Source organism: Melanotaenia boesemani, chromosome 15, assembly GCF_017639745.1.
Source record: "Melanotaenia boesemani isolate fMelBoe1 chromosome 15, fMelBoe1.pri, whole genome shotgun sequence".
Taxonomy (NCBI): Eukaryota; Metazoa; Chordata; class Actinopteri; order Atheriniformes; family Melanotaeniidae; genus Melanotaenia; species Melanotaenia boesemani.
The window spans coordinates 10,840,898-10,863,180 of NC_055696.1; the positions used below are offsets into that span (position 1 = coordinate 10,840,898).

Genomic DNA, 22,283 nt, shown 5'->3' on the forward strand with positions numbered 1-22,283 from the left:
TTTTGGAAGATTACATTTTCATATAAGAAAATGTCCACTGTGGTTTGCAGTAGAGAAAGTTGTAGGTTCATTGTGGAGGTGTTCATTCATTTTCAGATTTAATAGAAAGTTATTTTTTAAGTTCACAATTTTTTTTTTTTTTTTTTTTTGTAGTGCATACAATGAGTTTAGAATGTATTTTCAAAAATGCATACCTTGTTTTTTGTGGGCACACATTTTTGTACAGAGTGCTGGCAAAGTTCTTTTCGAATGAGTGGGAAAAAAATCCCTGTGCAAACCTTGATGCAACCGTATATCTATAAATTACTCGATGATTTACTCAGGTACTAACAAGGCTTGCACTAGATCAGACATTGCAACTGCACTAAAATGACATAGCTCTGGTTACACAGGTGATATTTACATCAACTCCACACCACTATATTTCTGTTATTGAAGCAGTGTGTAATATTTATTATCCATCTTTCTGTCTCTTTTTGCAGCTTTACGGGACAACAGGATTGAGCTTGTCCATGCATCGTGGTCGGAGCTGACCATCAGCATCACTGATGTCTCCCTGTCTGATGAAGGCATGTACACCTGCTCTCTCTTCACCATGCCTGTCAGAACAGCCAAAGCCTACCTAACTGTTCTAGGTAAGAACACCACCAAGTAAATATCTGTCTGTCTAAGCTGTTTCACAACACCAGAACAGTAAAAACATAATTTTTCAGTGTACAATTTTCCTCTGGTCTGTCTGCTTTACAGTTGTTCAAAGCAAATCTCACTTTAACCAGAGCTACTTCGAGTGGTGTCCAGAAAGCATGTGACATGGTTGCTTCCTGCTGTGGAGCACATGTGTTTGCAGAACTAGCAAACTTGGTGGAAATATGGGAGCAGATCCTTTCTGCTGTTTTTACTCAGATGTGTTTTTCAGATGAAGAGTCTTAAGGGTTCTATCTGAGGAAAAACACATTTTCTTTAATAATTTTTCATAAGATTTCCCTGCATACAGAGGGCCCAATATTTGTATTTTGGATAAAGTTAAGCCATGGAGTTTAATTAAGGCTGACATTTGTAGCAGCATTTTGTAACATGTTATATAATAAAATTACTAACATTAATCATTAACACAACTGCATTGCAAAATGAATAAAGTACCTTGCAATGTTAAGTGATTCATTTTGGTTATATATTTGCAGCACAAATTTTAGACAAAGGGTCAGATAAGGATTAAAAAAAATAGCAATTTTCTTGTGTGTATGAAAAAAAATAACAAGGAAGATGTGGTATGTATGAATTTAGTAAGTAACTTTATTCTTGAACTATATAACTGAAGAATTGTCAGTTATTATGATCACAATATACTCTAAGTAATGAGTTCGGTTAACCCATAAGAGCCTGACGTGACATATTTGTCACATACAGTTTCTGAGACATTTTGCTTAAATTTATGGTATAACCTAAACTCAAAATCCTGTTGAACACAATCTGATGCTCGTCTTCTGTCCCTTAATAGATACCCAGAAGCAGAAAATCATATTACAATATATTTAATGTATCGATATCCCTCCCAAAAAAATTTTAATTTTTTTTTTTACGTTTTGTTAAAGGGCCAAATAAAGAACTCATATTTAAAAAATTGGACTTTTCTTACCATTTTTTCATGGGCCAGGTCTTAATGAGTTAAATCAGTTAAAATCAGTATAAGTTAGCATAAAAATACATGTAACACATTGTACTTTAATCATTCAGTGTATTAATTAATATCATATAACTGTTAACAACATTATTAATATTGTTGCTGCACCTTCAGTAAATGGTGCAACCTTGGTTGAGCTTTTCCATCGTGGTTTCAGAGTTCATGTTTGCTTGTTTGTTTTTGCGTTGACAATTTGTCTAGTTTTATTTCATATGGCTGAAAATAGCCTGTTGCTTTCGCCAGCAGCTGCAGATAAATATAAACATACTGTTTGGCCCTCCCTCCATTTAGTTGTGTTTTTGTTGTGATTATCATCTCAGACACATATGGTCTCATTTCCTACTACTGGGCTTATTATCTTTCCAATTAGTTTTCGCTAATGTTAATAGATGTGTTAGTGCACTCAAGGACCATTAGCTGGCTCTCTGTGTTAACAAGCATTCTGAAAATTATAGGCATTAAAAGCCACCGCTCAATAAGGATATGTAGGAAATTATTTTGCAATACCAAACAATAGTCAATGGTGCACGCCAGGAAACAGAAAAGGCGATTTAATAATCATGCAAAATGATCTGGAAACAGCCTGGTTTATCTGACACAGCATTGGCACTGAGGGCTGGGAATGAACACAAGTGAAAATGATTTAGACAAAATGCCAAACTAAAAATAAACATGCAAGCTTCACACTCAAATCCTTTGGTGCGCAGACACAGAATATGTGTCTTTCTGTTACCACAGTAGTTTAACAGACATGTCTAAATAAATCACTGGACAATTCAAATGTTTTAAAGTTTCTTGTTTCAAAATATAATCCTAAAGGGAACAGTAATGCACTGTAAATTTAAATGCAATCAATCAGATAGTTATCGAAACCTGAACCTCACAACCACAAGCATGAACCTTGTGGTGGTGCAGCAGAGAAATCTAAAACTTGGGGGCATGACTACCTGCACAAAAATAGAATTCTGCCAGGTTGATATATTTTAGGAGGGATCACAACAGCGAATCAGTGAATCACACTTTCATTGCAGTTCCTCGGTAATGAGTGAGAAGGAGCCTGACGGAAAATTCACGTCATCACAGGGTCCAGTATCCTGACAGGAAAAAACACACAAGACAAAAATGTCATATCAGTAACTGACAGCAAAGTTACGTTAAGATGAAGATATACTTAAAGCAGTGTGACCACAATGACCACAGGACGTAGGAAAAAGTTTCCTTTATTTTGTTTAACCATTCATCAAAAATCAAGCTCTGTTTCCAGTCTTTAAAACCCCGTTGATCAAGCTTAAACATTCTTACACATAAACAGATACATGATAGCACAGGCCAGTCCATGATCTACAAATGAGCAGAGAAATCCTCCCACGCACCCAAACACACACACACACACACACACACACCGACACACAAAAAGAGAGGGTTTATTTCTGTGCAGCTTCTCACCACCCAAGGGGAACATGATTGCAAAAGATGGACATTGTACTTCATTTACTCTTAGAAAAACTATGACTTGTCTGTGTCAGGCTGCAATCATACCCCACTACTTAGATACAGCAACCCTTTCTGAGCTACCACACACAGAAACCTCCCATTTGCACAGAAAAATATGCATATTAAACATTATTTGCATTATATTTAATTAGATGAGAGGCATAGCTTCAAGGCAGCTGCTGTTGCTTGTTTGTGTGTGAAGTTTTTATCCTCAAGTAAATGATAAACATAAAACAGAAGGACATTTCACTCTGGTAATAAACCTATAAACCTTACAGGAGGTGGTGAGACAGAAAAGGAAAGTCTGAGTCAATGGCATTGACTGACAGACCTTTCAGTCACTCAGCCTGAGGCAGGCTTATTGTTCATTGACAATAGAAGGGCAGACAAGTTACTTAAAACACTCATTACAGGAAAGGCCAGTAATTAACATTTTCTCTACAACCTTGTGGCCTCCTCCGTGGTCACAAGCCTTTGCTTACTCGCATGTCGCATGTACACGCATGTATAAATAAACAGCTTTTTTCTCTTTTTTTAAGTCAGTCTACATGCTGTGATTTATACTTTTTGGGCTTTCTGTTGTCATGGCAATGACTGGTCCAGTGAAAACTGTTCCTGCAAAGGTCTGTGGAGTACTCAAAAAAAAACCTGGACATTCTTTAAAAGTCTTTTATCAAATCTTTGAGGACCAGAAACAGAATTCCATTTAACCCTATCACAACTGAGTTACAGAGACAGATACAATCTGAAAAAAAGAACATCAAAATTATCTACGTGTTTGGGTACCATTGGATGCGAGAGAGAAATATTTTTCTTGAAATTCCAATAACTCAAGTGGTAAGAAAGCACCTTTCCTGATATGTGCTGGAGCAGGACTCAGGAAAGCTCTGTAGACTGCCTTTTAATCTCTCTGCAGGTGGGTAAGCTGGGGGAGAATTTCCACTAAGGCATAATAGAATTATTGTTGCATAATGACACACTGCAGGGTGTGAATTATCTTCATCGCTGTGATTTCTATTCAATCATTCAGGTGTGCCGAAGAAGCCAGAGATCGATGGCCTGACAAAACCCGCCATGGAGGGGGACCAGATCACTCTGACCTGCATCACTCAGGGCAGCAAGCCTGCTGCTGACCTACGCTGGTTCAGGAATGAAAAGGAGGTTAAAGGTGTGTAACGACTGTGTCTGTATGTTCATGCATCACGCCTGAGGCTGTAGAGATACTGAAAGATACAGTGTTATGTCATATAAGCACTACATCATAATGGTCAGAATAAAGCTAACGGTGAAAAACAGAGACATTGTCATGAGATTGCAAAAGTCTATCCCTTATTTTATTTCAAAATTGAGGGATTTTACTTTCGCAATAACAGAAAACATGATAGAGACTGTTCCTATAAATGATCTTGAAAAGCTATATTAAAAGCTATAAATATTCTGTGCTATTATTCATGTCCCAAGAGTGTCAGTTACAGTAATAACTACTCTACTGGTTTACTAATATTTTATTACCGGGCCATAATTTCCCTTTTGGAACATACTTCATAATTAGTCTCACATTTTTCTCTTTGGAAAGTTTTACTCATCTCTACTGTATTGTCTAGTACAAATAAAAAACAGCTTAAAACGTTGCAGCATGACTCAGATTTGGCTTTGTGATAAAGAGAATTCAAAAAAGACAGAAATTATTTTTTAAAGTGTTAGTGCCGTGAAACTGATCTGGCTGTTGTATCAATAGCTGTGTGTAACAGAGCAGTTCAGCTTGTTACTTCAGGCCTGCGACCATTACATTAACGCTCGTTATCAGAGGGCTGCTCTAAATTTCACACAATGAACCACGTTTCACCACATTTCCTCCCTGGTTCCTGCTCTTCTCAGCTATACGAGCCATCTGCTTTGCAATTATTTAAAGAAGACAGTTGTGGAAAGGTTGGGGGAGGATGCTGGTGAAAAAAAAGATTATAACATGAAATGATGAGATTATGTTTTTGAAGAAAGAAACAGATGTAGCTCTGGATCAAATAAAAAAAAGAATAGAGGCAACACTGTCACAGAGCATCAGCACAGATGCAGATTCTACCAAGGTTTCTGTCATCAAATCATCCATTTTCTGGCATAAATGTCTGCAAATTTAGACTGGAAATCACTGATTTGTTTTATTAAAAACAACTCCTTAAAAAGAGTTCAAAAGCTATTGTAATAATCCTTGCATAGCCCAACAGATCACTGCCATTCAATAACAGGAATAGCACGCAGTGAGGTGTTGCACATCCTAAATGCCCAATTAATTGTACTATCATAAACACTTCACAGAGCTGTGGTTTATTATTCCTTCACTCATACAAAGGATTAATAAACCACAAAATATTTTATCCCCAGCCATGCATGAGCTTTTCTCATTAAATCTGCATTATATATTTATTTCTACTCTCACAGACACATCAGCACATCATTTATCTGACACATATTTATTCTTGTAACTTTTTTTTTTTTTTTGCTTTCGTTATGTATATATGTACATTTTTAAAATACCTGTCACTGATTTTCAAAATCAGTTCAGATAGGTTCAGCCTATTTCGAGTCGATTTCAATTAAATCCGATTCGATTTAATATTGATTAATTTACAGCTAATTATATACCTATTTTTCTTGAATATTAAATACATTTTAAATTACATTTTTTTATGAAACAGAGTGCATTTACTTGACAATTTAAATCAGTTATCTGGGTGTAATCAGGTTACTGTAGTAATCTGATCTGACGCATCTACATTTATTTCTGAAGTACCATAACAATACAGTGTTTCCCCATATTCAGAGCCGGAAATGCTCACGCACAGGACAAAAAAACTTAAGCTTTTCAAATGTCCTGATTTCATTCAGTGGAGTCACTTAAATATTCTTAAAGTTCAAATTTCAGATAAAGTGTTGATGTTAATAAAACCAAAAAACAAATTTGGATCCATTTAAACCACAGACTGTATATAAAAGATGGATGGAGCCTCTGTGACGTCACCCATAGGTTTCTGAAGGGCTGAATTGAAGCTCATTGGGTGGTTCCCGCCTTCGCCATCTTGGCAATGTCACATGTGTTGTCATTCCCAAAGAGGTGGAGCTGAGAGGGGGGCTGTGAGCATGGGGGTGGATGATTGACATCCATCAAACTCTGAGCTGCCTGTAGCTAAGAGCTAACCGAGCTAACGGTAGCTAACCACCTAACGGAGGTAGGTGGGCTAAAGCTAAGGCTCTCTGTTAGCTCTGTTAGCCGGCTAAAAGCTGCAGTTATGCTGCACTCTCCTTTGTTGCTAATGTGACTGGTAATACGCTGCAAAAGACTTGATAGGTGAATGTTATCCACACTGGTGAATGAAAACATCTTAACTTGACATTATCTCGGCAAAAGAAGCTGATTTTGGACGGAGGAAACAGAGGAAAGCAGTTGTTATATGCTAAGATCTTGCTGAGTCTCACACAAGAGAAGGGTCACGTTACTGGAAATGAGGACATTAAAAAATAAAAAATTGTGCGCCAAGTTTTATGAATCGGTGTTGGATTTATTTAATTTGAATCAAATAAAACCGATACATCAATTTTTTAAACCCAGTCCTATGTTTTAATACACATTTTTGTGTTTCATGGGAACTGATTCAATTTATTGTTCACTTGTAAAAAGTTTTTCTACCTAAACGGGTCTGAATCACAATGCTGACTTTTAATATTCTTCATATCTGCATATGTATTAAGACAGATACATGGTGTTACACTAAAATTTAATACAGTAACCTTTCACTCCTTTAATGTAATGTTCATGAGTTTTTTATATTTTTGCAGTCCAACTGATTACTCTGTTTTTGTAATATATTGCAGTAGTTGACAATTCTTTTTTTTTTATGTTTCCCTCCTGATGAACAAGCGGACACACAATACATAGTGGGCTAATTAGCTCTATCAGGCTTATTGTGTGTCTCTTCAGGTGATTATTGCTTTTCCCACTGGTCCACTACTGAGAGAAGAGCTCCCTGTAAAGCAAATGGAAAGCTTGCTAGGGTATTATTTTCTTTTGATTTACTACAGAAAGTTAGTAGGTAATTAAAGATTTCTGAAGAAACTTAAATTTAGGGTAACTTTTAAAGGATATTCATTGTTCATTAAAGTATTCCCCACCTCAGCATGGCACACAGTTATATTGGATCTTGTGCACATTAATGGTGATCATTCTTGTTTCTTTATCCGACATGTAAATGCAATGTTTGCTATGTGTGCCTTAAAATTAGGTTTCCTGGTTCAAATCTTTCTATTTTCTTTCTGGGTTCTCCAGCTTCTTCCCACAGTCCAAATCATACATCCATGAGCTTACTGTGATGGACTAGCAATTGCCCAAAAGCCCTAAATGTGTTGCATTTAGAAAGTTTACCTAGTAAACCCCTGTGAGTTTTTATATATATATATATATATATATTTCTTTCATTTTTTAACTCATCTTAAAATCTATTTGATTTGTAAATATTTTATCGTTGTGTTGAAGATGAGAGCAACCTTGCTTGACTACGAATTAATTTTCTCATTACCTCGAGATTACAAGTTTTTTTTATGATAACAAGATAATGTGTCTTCTTTTCGACATATATATTTGAAACAACATTAAACATTTGCATTTTTTTTGTTTGTTTGTTTGTTTTGGTTTTTTTGCATTGTGTTGCAAATAAATTGTTTGAAAAATTGTTTGAGTTTATAAATACAAAGAGATTGGTCTTTAAAGACAGTAAAAATTATTTATAAGGTCCTGTAGCTTTAAATTAAGTTAAGTTTAAATTAACAATTTCTAGATTTATTTAAGTTTAGAAAATTTTCTAGAAATTTTCTGGAAACTCATTTGTAAATTTACAGTGTATACACACATATAAATACATCTACTTTATTTTGATGTATTTGTGTTTAGAAAGATGGACTTGGTAACAGTAACCAGAATAAATAGCAAAATCTTGATACTAGTTATAAACATAAGATTTAAAGATAGTTCTGAGATCCGCTTTTGGACACTCATCAAGAACTTCGACCTGAAGTGATGTTTGGCTTTCACTAAATTCCTGAATGTTTTATCAGTTTTTTTTAACACCTTTTCTACCCAAGCTGCTGTCCATACAGCTCAGTCCCCTATCTGATTTATCAGGTTTCAGATAAGCAAGGAAATAAGAAAAAAATCAATCCTGTCCTTTCAGAAAGTTTTAAATAGATATCAGGGTTTTCTTTCATTTTAATTACTTTGTAGATTATATCGAATCTATGTCATCATGCTTATTCAAACTTGCACATAACATTGTTTTCGCTTAAAAGGTTTTGTTGATCTCACACTGAATCTGGACACAGTGAAGATTGTCACTCAGTTTGTAAGATCTGAGCATGCTACATATAATTAAAATCTAATCATGGGTATTTTATGCATTTATTGCTCAACCTTGTCACTCTTTAGTTTATCTACACAAATAAATAATGTTATAAAATGCTGAAATGCCTCTTGATTTCAGGGGTGAAAAAATTGATCTCTTGAATAAAAGCACGTCTTTCTTGACAGGTTTTTAATTAGCAGTCTATCGCTTCGTGCAATATATTTATCAGACACATCGAAGACCTGTTTACTTCATGAAAAGGTCTGCTCTCAGTGTGATGATTGACACATATTTTTTACATAATGTTCTACTTTGTTAAACCACAAATGCATTTCTTCCACTAATTAAACCACTTTCTTGTTGTAATAAGAAGCTGTGAATTACCATCTGGCCTCAGTTGCTATAACTTCCTAAATGCGATACCAATAGACTATTTATTTTCTGGTAATTGTACATGCAATTGTGTGATGCATTTAAATGAATAAAGTCACACTTTTCTAGTAGTATACCCCTTTCCTGCCATAGGCTATTTCTACCCTCAGAATTGGCCCCTCCAAAAAAAAAAAAAAAAACAAGTGAACACAAAGGGTAGTACATGTCAATATGCAATATATGTATGCATGTGTAGGTGTAAGTGGAATGCACTTGAAGTGTTCATCATCTTGACAGAATCAAGGAGTGTTCAATGTGAAAAGCCGTGTGATTGTAGGGCAACCATGGTGGGAATAAATGACAATTGTGACATATTGGTATGGGATCTAGGGGAATAGAGACGATTATATTACCAGCAGAGCCACTGGAGCAGTCCATCACCCATTCGCATGCAGTTAACAGACACCCTCTGCTAAGTGTGTATATATATGTGTGTGTGTGTGTGAGAGAGAGAGAGAGCAAAACAGACAGATGGAACAGACAGCCTGCATGTTTAGGACATAAGCTTGTGTGTGTGGAATGGAATCCAATATTCTTATTTCTCAGTCTCTTTGTCCCTCGTATCCCGTCAGTCCCCACCCTGTAATGATATATTTCTATCTCAGTTACACACCATAACCCAGAGAGACCTTCTCCAATATCACCACATGTAGGACTTGTTTACACACCACTGAACCAGGGGAAGCTGTGCGCAGACCAAGTAAGACAGAGATGAAATGAATATTTATTTCAAATAAGGGAGGGGATCTTTACCATCAGGCTAGTATTATCATACTCTCTGACCTAAACTGTGGAGGTTATTGCTTCATCATGTTACGTGGTAGCTCTATTCCAAGGGGGCTTTGGAAGAAAAAAAAAAAAAAAAAAAAAAAAACAGATTTCATTCAAATTCACTTGTGGTGACATCCCTATATTGTCAAGCTTGTTTGTCAAGGACAGGGAACTATTACAGCAGACATCTTGCACTATTTAAGGTCATTGTCTACTGGCTTTCCAATCTGATCTCAAACATGTCTGCCTGAAGAGTCGAACAGTGACTGAGCAACCTTTTGAAATAGTGCTGGCTATGTCTTCATTTATGGGTAATTGTCCTAGACCACTGTGAGTAAGAATAGAATAAGGTGGCCATCGTTATTCTCAGGCTTGCCCCAGAAAGATCTATTAAGGAAAGTGAAGAGGAGAAAGCTCCTGGAGCGTCTTTGAAAAAGGATGATGCTGAGGTTGATGAGATTGCCAGTGCCATTGTGAATACTCAAATAAGAATCGAGTGGGATCTTTCAGAAGTTTTCTAGTTTGAAAGTGAAATACATTTTCAGCCACTTTGGCAGTGTTTACAACCTTGCTTGCACACTGTTTAAAAAGTCTGTGTTGGGATTACATTTATACTACCCAGCTCCCTTGGGTGGAGCAGATCAATGACCATTAAAGATGTAATTTCAAGATCGCTCTTGCAAGTCACAGTGGCATTAATAAAAGATGCCTAAGTTGCACACTCAAAAATACATTTTAACCCTTCCTATCCTTTTAATGTACTAACAAGTTTAAAGAAAATTCATGTAACTGTCCCCAATTAGATATATAGAAATATATTAGATTAATATTTTATGTTGTAAGACCTTTTTTTTCTTTTTCTAAACCACTAGATGATGAGACAGAAGAGTAAAGACAGCTGAACTACAGCTTTTAATTTCACTAAACTTGCATGTCACCTAGATAAAATATATCCATATAGAAGGATTTCAAAATTACTCCCTGCCTCTGGCAGAATAACGGATTGTGAACAGGTTAACAGACTTAGCCTTGAGCACAGAAGTAGAAGGGATACAATGCAACAGCTCGTTGTCTATGCCCATTGATAACGACATCATGGAGGTGGGCCACCTGTCCATTTTTAAATGCCAAAGCAGCAAAACTGACCAGCCCTCATCTTTTGGAGTGGAAAGCCATCCTCATGAATCCACAGTAGACACTTCTGAACAGGGAATGCTCAGAGTGTTTCATGTCAGAGAGGAAATTATGACCAGGCTGCCTGGCACTGATAAAAACTCTCCTGACATCCAGCAGTGCTGCCTGCTTTTAGTCCTCTGTCAGTTAAGCAAACACTAAAATGAACTGCTGCAAATTTGCTGTGGGTTTGAAACAGTATGATTTGCATGATCTTTTTAAAGTACATGTTAAATGTCACATTTAAAATAGAAAGATGTCAAACATGTCACCAGACAAATAACAGTAAATAATGGTATTTATCACATTTAAATCAGTATTTTCCTTTAAACAATGCAACTGTTACGATACCAGAAAGGTAAGTTCATTGGCTGGCTGTTTGAAAAAGTCGAACTTTTCTGAACTTCACACAGCAAACCGTGTTAGCAAAACTGATCCAAAATTCGGGTCGGCAATACAAGACATCACTATTCAAAATGAATGAAAAGTAAGACCATACCTGAAACATGTACTTGTGAATCTATTTTAATATAAAGCTACGTGGAAACAAAGCAATACTAGCTAACATGCCTATTCTGCTGGTTGTTCAGTGTTTCTATTATTTTTCCATATCAGTTGTTCACATTGTTTTTTATTTTTGATCATACCAAATTAGAGATACTCTGACACCATGAGTCAACTGGACAAAAAAAAGGGGAAAAAGCTGCCAATGTACAAAGAAAAACTTTGAAAAACCAGAAACCCTGGGGAACTATTGTTCAAGCACTTTGAGGGTTACAAGAAAGTCTTCATCCTTGAAAAACAAACAAACAAAAAAAAAGAAGTTAGGGATGCTTTAAGACTTTTGCACAACATTGTACATGCTGCTTGTCCTCGCCCCCTCCCAAAAATGGGTTCACATTGTTTTTGCTTGAGCAAATTGATTTAAATCTCAAATGGGATGCAATTCAGAGTGTGTTGAGTCAGCCCTGGGACCTCTGCCACCATCATTAGTCAGTACTCCTCCACCCCGGAAGACTTCCTCGGTTTATCTTGTCTTATCCACTCATTTCCTATTCTCAGGATGTTCTTCTCTCCTGTAAAATGGCGTAAAGGGTCAGATTCTCAAATTTTACGCTTGTCATTCCCATTTCTAATTCTCCAAAGCTCTGGCTTGGCTCACACCAGTGGTGCAGAGCTTCCACCCACATCACAGTGAGCCACAATAACTGCCAAATACTACCAGGCTTTTTGTAAATGACAGGTTTCAAAGGTGAATATATGTGGCAGAATTAAATCCATATTTTTTTCAGTTTTCCGACACAGCTTAATATCTATACACAATTAGATTCTTATAAGTCAAGTAAACAAATTATAAACTATAAAAATGCACATATTTACATGTGAACTGTCTGAAAATCTGTGCAGTTGTTAGACATCATTCTCTAATTTACGTCTTCACAAAAACTTATAACACTGAATGCACTAAAAATGAAAAAAGTTATTCCTGAATATAAATATAGTATATTGCATAAATATACTAAAAAGCATTGATTTTAGAACAGATTAGACTGTTTGCAGTTAAAAAAAAAGAAAAAAAGGTGCCTCATTCGTAAGATGCCTAATAGATTAGACCTGCTTTGTATTTTCATAATGCGACAAATTTAGTCATTAGGTGGCAGGTGTGTATTTCAGGTAGGCCAGTTTAGTACCTCAGCTCTTCTACAAAGACTTGCTGATCTGATAATCTGAGAATGTGGTCTGATGTTGTCTTGCTTAAATAAAGAAGGCTTATGATTGTATGATTGTGATTTGAAAAGCAGGATATACATCTGAAAACATTTTATTCAGGCATTTATGCTTCCTGTTCATAGGACAGTAAACTATACTAAATTCTTCCCCTTCACCTCAGTCAATTGCACAAAAGAAAAATTCCTCAGCCCCAGTGATAATTTGCATTGTATGTGTGAATATATATATATATATATATATATATATATATATATATATATATATATATATGTGTGTGTGTGTGTGTGTATATTTTAAATCAAATGTTCTTGATTGCATGTGGTGATTTATACTATTAAATTGTGTCTGTTTTTATTGCAAAGCTCTTTAAGGGCCTGAAGATGAAAACCATTCAATATTTTTTGAAGCTGAGTTTTATCAGGATTATTTGAATATTTTTAATATCATTCATATTCACTTAAGAAATCACCAGTGTCTGCTATTTTGTATTGAGTAGCATTGTTCTTTCATAGTTTCAAGTATCTTCCCACACACTTTCAGAGTGGTCAGGTTGGACCATCTGTCCTTCTGAGGGATGCTTCCTCTTGGAATATAATATTATTCCACCTGTTGTCATTCTAAACTTCATGCACTGATGCTTGGTCAGGAACTCGCTCGGTTTTAAACACATAGGGTTCCCTCAAAGCACACTTCAGGAGGTGTAGAGTTTCCTGAGATGTAATAATTATTGCTCACAATAGCAGGCAAAGCTTTTATTGTGTTTTAACCCTTTAAAACTGACAGGAGCACCAGCACAGCTGAAGCCGGAAATGACTTTAAGACTGTCGGTCTTGCGGGGTTAAAGCCCAATCATGATGTTTTTCTAGTCTTTATACGGGCATTAAACAGGGGTTCATTGGGAGCTGGATGTTGAATCTCCTTCCTCCCCTCTGACCTATCTACTTAGTCTGTGTTACTTACTGATAAGTCAGCAACCTTTTACAATTGGTTTTACTGGCATGACGCATACCGTTTCCAGTGGATAACAGTCAATATGAAGCTGTTCCCTGATCATTGAAAAATAATAATAAAGTGTGTTGTAAACTGGTCCAGATGGCTCTTTGTTTAGTGTCAGAATTTAATGAGATGGGAATAAGAAAGTTATATGCTTGACCCCAATTATATTACTGATTTATTGCCAAGTAACCTGAGTAGTTGTGAGATTTTTTTTTCTTTTTTTGTCTTTATTGTTTTGTTTTAGCTTTATGCAACTTTTATCCTTGGTTGACCCCTATTTTAACATTTTTCAACAGCTTATTGATTAAATTTATTCTTTAAATTATGTTTAAATCACCTCATTCTGTTACTTATTTTTTATTTATTTAACTTTTTTTTATTTTAACAATTTACATGTTACCCCCACTTAGTTTAATCTCTTTAAGACTGACAGAAGAGGCGGACAAGAGCTCCAGACACAGTCAATTGTAGATGTTATGCTGAAAAATAGATTTCAACACTATAATATTCATGCAATCAGAGAAAGTAAAACTTTTTAAAGAAGGTAAAAGTGGTCTGCTTTCACCATCTCACTTTCTTTGCTTGTGAAGTAGGCACACATGAGAAAGATGAGGGAGCTTTAGTAGCAGCTTAGTGGCAGCTGCTCCATTCAGCTGTGCTAAGATATTGTATATTCACAGACCAATTATACTATCGCCCCCCCCCAAAACACAGTCACATACTTTTCTGCACTCCGGGTACTTGATTGATGCACTTTAATTGTATTTTACTTGCTGTGAGATTAAGGTTAATACGATCTTAAGTTGGGTTTTAGAAGAATTAGAAAAAAATAATGATATTAATGAACTGCAGGCTTGTCAGTATTTTATCCCATCATGAATCACACTTAGGCAATCAGAGTCCATTCAAAATACCATTTGAAAGGGGTCTAAAGTAGCCGAGACACTCAAATCACACAGCACAATTAGACACAATAGAACATGAGTTTCTATGATCTCTCTGGTGCTACATTTACAATCAAGAAATTCTGAAATTTAGAAAAAAAAGACAAAATTGACAAAGAAAATTTGAGGCCTGAAACTCACCAGCCTGCAGTGATAAACGTGGTAACGTAGAGTCAGAACACAGTAGTCGCATTGGGGCCATTGGTAAGGACATGTCATATTGATTAGAGTACTTTTATTATGGCCTTATACATAGTCAAACTGCACAAATCATGATTAGTTTTTAAGTTTATTCATATACAACCATTCAGTTCTTTTATTTTAAATGCAACAATGAAAAAAATGTTAAATGCTGTCATCCTCTTTTCAAACTCATTAGACATTTTAAACATAATAAAATTATAGAATGCAAATTAGCTCATTTTATATTACTAAATGAGCTATTTGTAATTAATATATTTATCACACTATTTCAAGAAACATGACTTATCTAATTTATTTATTATCTAATTTTTTTTATTGAATTTATTGAACTACTTATTCAGTCTGACATTGAAGGTAGCATTAAAAAACAGCAACAATAGGAAAGGAATGGACCAAAACAAACAAAAAAGCCAAACTGGACTGATGAGGACACAAAGACACACTGAGAAGCAATTTATGAGATGCTAGAATAACTAATAAACATAAAAACCTTGCTTTCTTAATGGATTCCTTTTTATAAATAAGGCATTCCCCTTCTTCACTTCCACCCTCTTCTTTTTTTATTCTCCTCTGTCTGCTGTTGTTTCTTCTTTGTGAAGTAAACTGTCCATATTCCCTTTATCTTGTTGATTGGATGGATGTTGCAAACACAGCAGACCTGTCAGTCACTCATCTCTTGGGGAGGCGGGCTCATTGCTTCAGTTGGTGGAAGTGGCCAGGCAGGGAGGTTGATTGGCAGAACTGAGAGCAGAAGCAGAGAAAGTGGAGCAATTGGGCACAGAGCAGAGTAAAGGATGCACAGTGTAAATAGTCTCTTTAGGAGATACAAACAAAAGCAGTCAGCATGAGAAACACTGTACATACAGTGTGGTTATTCTTCCTTGGATTTGCTATAATATTTGGTTTAAAATGTCAAAAAACAAAGGAGGGGGGCTTTTAATACACCATCTGAGTCCAGATATAAGCTTAGACTGCTAAATGCAGTATTTAGCAGGGTTAATTTCTTGTCTCTTAGAAATAAACTGAGTAGGATTAATTGGTTTCATGTGATTTCAAATACTGGTTTGATGGCATTATCTTGGTAGACCAAACAGTCCTGCTGGAGGTGGGTCAGGAGTGGTTGAATGGATCTGTGGAAGGAAGTGTTCAAAATAGCTAAGTGGAGGTGGATGTTTTGTTATCAGCCAGTACAGCCATTAGGTAAAAGGAAATATAGTGGTGGTGATTTGTGCAAGACTACTGGCTTCAGTGTGAGTGTGTGGTCTGGGAGAGGATGGTGATTTGTATTGCATAATGTATGCGTAGCTGCCTCTGAGTTTTGGGGAACGTGTCATCTTAATAGGCTGAGAGTCAGAAAACCTTGGAAAACTTATCTGCGATGTCATATTTGACCCTAAAACATACCCAGGTCTTTAAATGATGTAGTCATGAATTGTAAAAGCATATTTACCAGCAACGGTTGCCGTCTTTCCTAATTTAACTTTTCATAAAAAGAAAAAGAAAAAACTTGCTCCAAACTAATAAAGGACCAAGACTGAGAGAATATGAGTCCATTACTGTACTTGGTGTGGTGCAAGGGAGCAGGCATTGCCAAGGTCCTGGAGCTCAAGGACAGTATGAAAGGTACAAGGAAAGTCAGTGGTCCAGGAATTTAATCTTTGACCTCCAGTTTAGAAGGGAAGAGCTCGTGGCACCTAAATGAAGCACATTTTACTTATTTTAAAGCTGATGTCATTAGGGAGGTAAGTGAAGCAAAAGAGGGACAGATGTAATCAAGACATATGCCAAATTGCAGGCCATCAGGCAGATAATTTGAGGAAGCTGGATTGAAGGGGTTTTGCACTTCCTTGGCACTGATTGGGATGTTGATGGGCCCAGAGAGCGAGGTGGATCAGCTGTTTGGTCGTAGTTCAAGGCAGGTGTCACCAGGATGGCTCTGACTGCATGGTGATCATATAAATAGATATAACGATACTTTGCTACAAGCCTGATTGCACTGGCTTCTTTTTTTTCTTTATCCCATTGCAGCTGGAAACAGTTATGTAGCAGGATCAGATGGAGAAGCAGGAGTGAAGCACATTATAGAATTTGGTGAGATTTAGTCACCGTGTTAGTATGGTGAAGTCAAGGAAATCACACTCAGAGATAATAGCTGAAACTATAAATGGTCTACAACATGCACTTTACATTCAAATAGTCTCAGAACTGAAATAAAGAAAATTGCTTAAATTCAAGTTATGACCAAAAATGATATTGTATGCCCAAAAAAGTAGCATCCAGGAAAGTGTGGCCTTTGAAAACATTAGTAGTAGGAAACATTTTGGCACAAGGTGGCTGTTTCCTAAAAATACCTTCATATGATGATTGAAATTGGACATGATGTCAATGTTTATGAGGAGGAACCAAGTGTTCCTGGTCTTTCTCAGGGAGAACTTTACCATTTCTTTGATTGTCATTCATTTCCATACTACCACTTTAAAAATTTAATTAAAATAAAGCTGTACAAAGCTTACGAAAGGGAGATACGGAGTACAATCAGACATCAAACAATGAGATAGATGTCAGATAGGCATCATTTAACTGCTCAGGATGTACTAAATGTTTACTTAATCAAATATTTAATTGACTTCTGTATCAAGGTAATTTTCAGAATTGTGTTTATTATGAGTATATACAATATAAATACACTTTTAATTTGCTTTTATTACATGATAGAACTTAAAAAGAAAACCATGGGAGAGTCTGGCTGTCTATGTAACACAACTCTTAACTAGTGTGGAAAAACCTCAACATCACTTCAGTATATTGCAAGATAAATGTGCTGCAGTGCTGACAATGTGCAACTCTCTCCAAAGGTGCCAAAGAGGTGAATGCAAGTGGGAAGACATTTACAGTGCGGAGCTCTCTGCAGCTGCATGTGGACAGAAATGATGATGGAGTGGCTTACACCTGCAGAGTGGACCATGTGGCACTCACACAGACACCACAGCAGGCTACTGAAGTACTGGAGGTCCACTGTGAGTATACACTCAAACTACATGCACTCAAATACATACATAAAACATGTGCATAAGAGAAAAAAATTAAATGACCAAAACAAGACATGACAGAGGTGCTCAAGGTAAAGAGTGCTTTTATGACTGTTGACATCAGGTAGGTGGCATTCAACTGAATGAGACCCCTACTCAAGATTTTCTTTGTCAGTATCTGTTTGTGGAGCAAGCTTGTTTACATTTTCAACTTCTGTAGCATTTAAAATTATTATACTTTGATTTTTCTTTACAAATGGGGTGAACCACTGTTATGTTGAATAAACTATTTCAGGAAAATAATGGGACAAAATTTATAATGATATATGTATGTGTTTTATGCTATATCCCATAAGACTGTGTCCACTCTGTTTTTCCAAGATGCTCCCCGTGTAGAGATCGTCCACTCCCTTGCAGTCCCTCAGGAAGGCCAGTATTTAAAGCTAGAGTGTGTTTCCAAAGGAAACCCATCGTAAGTAACCTAAATTTAGCAAGAGCAGTTTAAATGTGAAAAGTGCATGATACGTCTTTGATTATCTTACATGTGATCTTAAATCCCAGGCCAGATCCTGTGATGTGGACAAAGGATGGAGGTGAACTTCCCGACCTGGACAGGATGATTGTAGAGGGGAGGGAGCTCACCTTTACCTCACTCAACAAGACAGACAATGGCACCTACCGTTGTGAAGCTACCAACCACCTAGGAACTAGCAGTGCTGAATATATACTCTACGTCTACGGTGAGTTCAGAGGCAAGGCTGATGTGTGAGTAATTGCGTTTCATGTAACGATGGGCCAGAGTACAGAAACAGATATTTTCCCCAGTTACTTGTTAAACATCACTGGCAGAAGAAAGAGCTGAAAGAGGACTCTTTGGACCCCAATTATGCTGCATAGAAATAGTGGAAATATGAGCATCGCAAGCACCAAACTCCTCAGCAAAAACCAGGATTTTAATCTTCTAATCTGCATGCTGTATCAGTGCAAAGAGTGATTAGTGGTGCCATCTTTCTCAGGGAAAATATGGGCCTCAGGTGACACAAATGCCACCAACGCCTTTCCTTAAATAAACCTGTGTCCTAGATCTTCCACACACAGACACACACACCAGAAGTGAAATGTGTGAGAAAGGCAGAATTTAGTGCTGCGTTGTCAAAAATATCAGGATAAGTAATTCCTAGTAACGCCGGCGGATGTGGAGGATAAAGGAACTCACTGTCAGAGAAAACAGATAGTTCTTTCTCCTTTCCAATTCTCCTCTGCCATTTGTCTCTTGACATTAAGTAATAATGCAAAAGAAAAAAAAAAAAAAGAAAAGGACAGCAGAGCAGTGAAGCATCTCTCGTACCTCTGCTTTAGAGACTTTAGACAGCTTGTAATGATGGACTACAAAGAAATAAAACATTTCAATAAGTTGATCAATAACATATTACATTAATATTTATGTGTGCACTTGGGGGACTGTGTTATTGGCTATTTTATTTAAAGCCGATTTATTTCAAGGAAAAACATGAGAGAATATCAACAACCTTCAACTAAGCCAGAGCTAGAAACTTTTCTAGATCATGATCAAAGATCATGATTGTTCATGGTTTGTGTACAATAGCAACCAGATTAAAAAGTAATAAACAAGGCAGGCAGGACTCCTTTCAGTAGGTTATAAAGGGCTATGAAATGCATGGAGACTAAATTAGGAATATTTAAAAAATACAGATGCTACTTAAAATAAACAATCTATAAATGAATAAAAAAACCAACTGTACCATGCAGTTAGATTTAGTTATTTAAAGGTCCCATATTATGCAAAATTCACTTTTTAATAGTTTTGGAACAGTCATACTGGTCCCCCCGCATGTGTAGGAGACCCGTAAGTGTGAAACTCTTTCAGGCGCTCTCTCTCCCCCCTGCTCCACCTCTAGGGAAGTAAGCGCTGAATTGAGCGAGTTTGAAAGCGTGTACGTTATGACGTCATAAGGGACAATAACCACTCCCCACAGAGCGATGGACCCGCCAACCGGCTCTCAAAGCCCGCCCTCTAAAAATCACCTAGCGCCCAGTGTTTATCCTTTTCGGCAACCCTCGTTAGCGGACATGGCTAAGCGACAGAAGCACTGTTCTGTTTGTGGCTGCATAAATGAACACGAAAACGTTTTTTTACTTCCATCCACTGAACCCACGAGGACTGAGTGGATTCATTTTATTTTTGGAGGAAATGTACCCGGAAAACTTCCAAAGGTTTTGCATGTCTGTGGCCAGCATTTCAAAGAGGACTGTTTCCACAACATGGGGGCATGGAAAGCAGGCTTCGCCAACCGTTTGAAGCTGAAGCCAGGTTCAATACCAACTGTCCGTGACACAGCTGGAGAGGTAAGAGCTGGCAGTTATTTTATCGTTTCGGCCTTATTAGTCTGATAGCTTGAAAATATATTAGCACTGTTGTAAATGTAGCCAAGTCACTGTTTCTACTGTTTGTATCCGGTGCCATTGTGCATTAGATTGATGAGCGTAGCTAGCTGTGTTCTCCGTGCGTCGCGGTTTGGGTCGGTAATGGGGGCTTCAGGAATGGGTTCCGGTGTTCCGGCGTTTGTTTATCCTTCACTACGCTGTAATCAGCGTCTAGTTACCGCTAAGGCCTAACCTGTCAATCACCTCATGACGGGCGATGCGATGGGCGGAGCCAACAGCTGAGCTGCTCCACCAGGGTTCCGCCCACCATAAACGGCACATTTCTGAAGCTGCTAAAAAGAGGGAGGTGAAGAGAAGCCGCTGCACTCAAACTGAGGGTCGATTTGTCCATACCATGGCGGAAATATTTCATTTAGATATTAATGAATGGTCTCAGATTGGGAATAAAGTGTATAATATGGGACCTTTAATGATGTTGTCTTGCTTAGGTTGCTCACTTTTATGTGGAAAAAAGTTTTAATTAATTCAGTTTTTAATTAATTAATTATACTTTCAAGATATAGATCTGGTGTAGCAATGTGTCTTTACTGCTAACCAGAAATTATAATACCAAACGTGATCAGTACAATACAACATGCCATCATAATTTGGGACTTAAAACCAGCCTTCTGCTGTTAATAAACCTAAAGTGATGTTTAAATGACAAACAAAAGATTACCTAGAGACGTAAAAACATTGGGATAAATTAAAGGAGAAGTCAGTATAAGCTGATCACCTAGTTGAGCACATGGTGAAACACTAAAATGTTAAATTTAAACGTTTTAGCTCAGATGCAGTACTTACTGTGCCATCTGAGTTGCAGAAGTAACCACAAAACCATAAGTAATTTTATTACAAACAATCAGAAGTAAATTGTTTTTTTAAATAAATTCACAAAATAGTATTTACCCACACCACCATGGTAAATAGTGGGAATGGTGTTTTCAAGATTTGACTTGTTTTTGTTCCCTGTTTGACGTAGCCAAACTGAAATATCCCTTTAAATAGAAAAACGGCCATTCTCAGAAGCCATACCTGTAGGCTATTCATTTCTCCAGGCACAGACTTTATTCAACTCATTGCATGAATAACAAGAACTTTAAGAGAGCTATAAATCAAGCTGAGACTGTAAATGTCATAAAAATATACTGTAATATCATCCTCCAGAAGAACAGCATGTTAATGGCTTGCAACTTCATCTTTTTTAGTGCTCAGTAATGTGTTCTTACAGAAAATTGGCAGATCGAAGAAAACACAGTAAAATTTCAGCATTGTACAAAGTAATGTCTCTAACTCTGACTTTAATACAATAGATAATGTGACTTGTTGATTACAATGAGGCAAACTAACTTCTCTTGTGTATGCCATGTGATATTTTACAGAATTACTTATGTTGTCTCAATGTTTGAGTCTCTTATTGAGATAATTGTTGTAGTTACACTTCAAAACATTCAAAACTACAAAACAGGATCAGGACTGGCTGATTATGTGGACCATCTAAATCAAATCCTTTATCAGGGCATTACCAAAGTGGAAGGAAATGCAAATTCAAAAGTGGAGTTAAAATACATGTATGCAGTGGAGCAGTGCATTTCCTGTTTCCTTCAACCTCTTTGGTTCATTAATAAATTAAATCTTTTTTGAGTTATTGAGTAATTATTACAGCTCTAGTTCAATTAGTGCACTTCTCACCCATGCTGTGGTATATGCCTGCACCTAACAATTCCTTCAAATGCCAGCTGAAGCGAACAGCAAGAAAAACCAATGCACATAATGACGGCGATGATATTAAACTGACTATTTCTGTACCACAAAAAAAGACTTCTGCGTATGGGAGGGTCAGAGAGTCTTATTCAGATTCATTACTTGTTCGCCTGAAATGGCATCGAGTCTGTTTCTATCCTTCATTAGTGATTAGCACACCTTTTAGCCTTTTACAACTGCCTCCATAATTCTTGAAAAATACCTTTTTAATGGTCCCCCTCCAACAGGGAGA

General features: G+C 36.8%; 1 protein-coding gene across 3 annotated transcripts in view; it reads left to right on the forward strand.

Moving 5' to 3' along the window:
* cadm2a (cell adhesion molecule 2a) overlaps nt 1–22,283 on the forward strand; it is a 248,490-nt gene that overhangs the window by 199,598 nt on the left and 26,609 nt on the right. For all 3 annotated transcript variants that reach the window (XM_042008366.1, XM_042008368.1, XM_042008367.1), the window contains 5 exons: nt 483–635; nt 4,206–4,343; nt 17,669–17,830; nt 18,224–18,314; nt 18,404–18,582. In XM_042008366.1, coding sequence (XP_041864300.1) covers nt 483–635; nt 4,206–4,343; nt 17,669–17,830; nt 18,224–18,314; nt 18,404–18,582 — 723 coding nt within the window. The remainder of the gene's footprint in view (nt 1–482; nt 636–4,205; nt 4,344–17,668; nt 17,831–18,223; nt 18,315–18,403; nt 18,583–22,283) is intronic.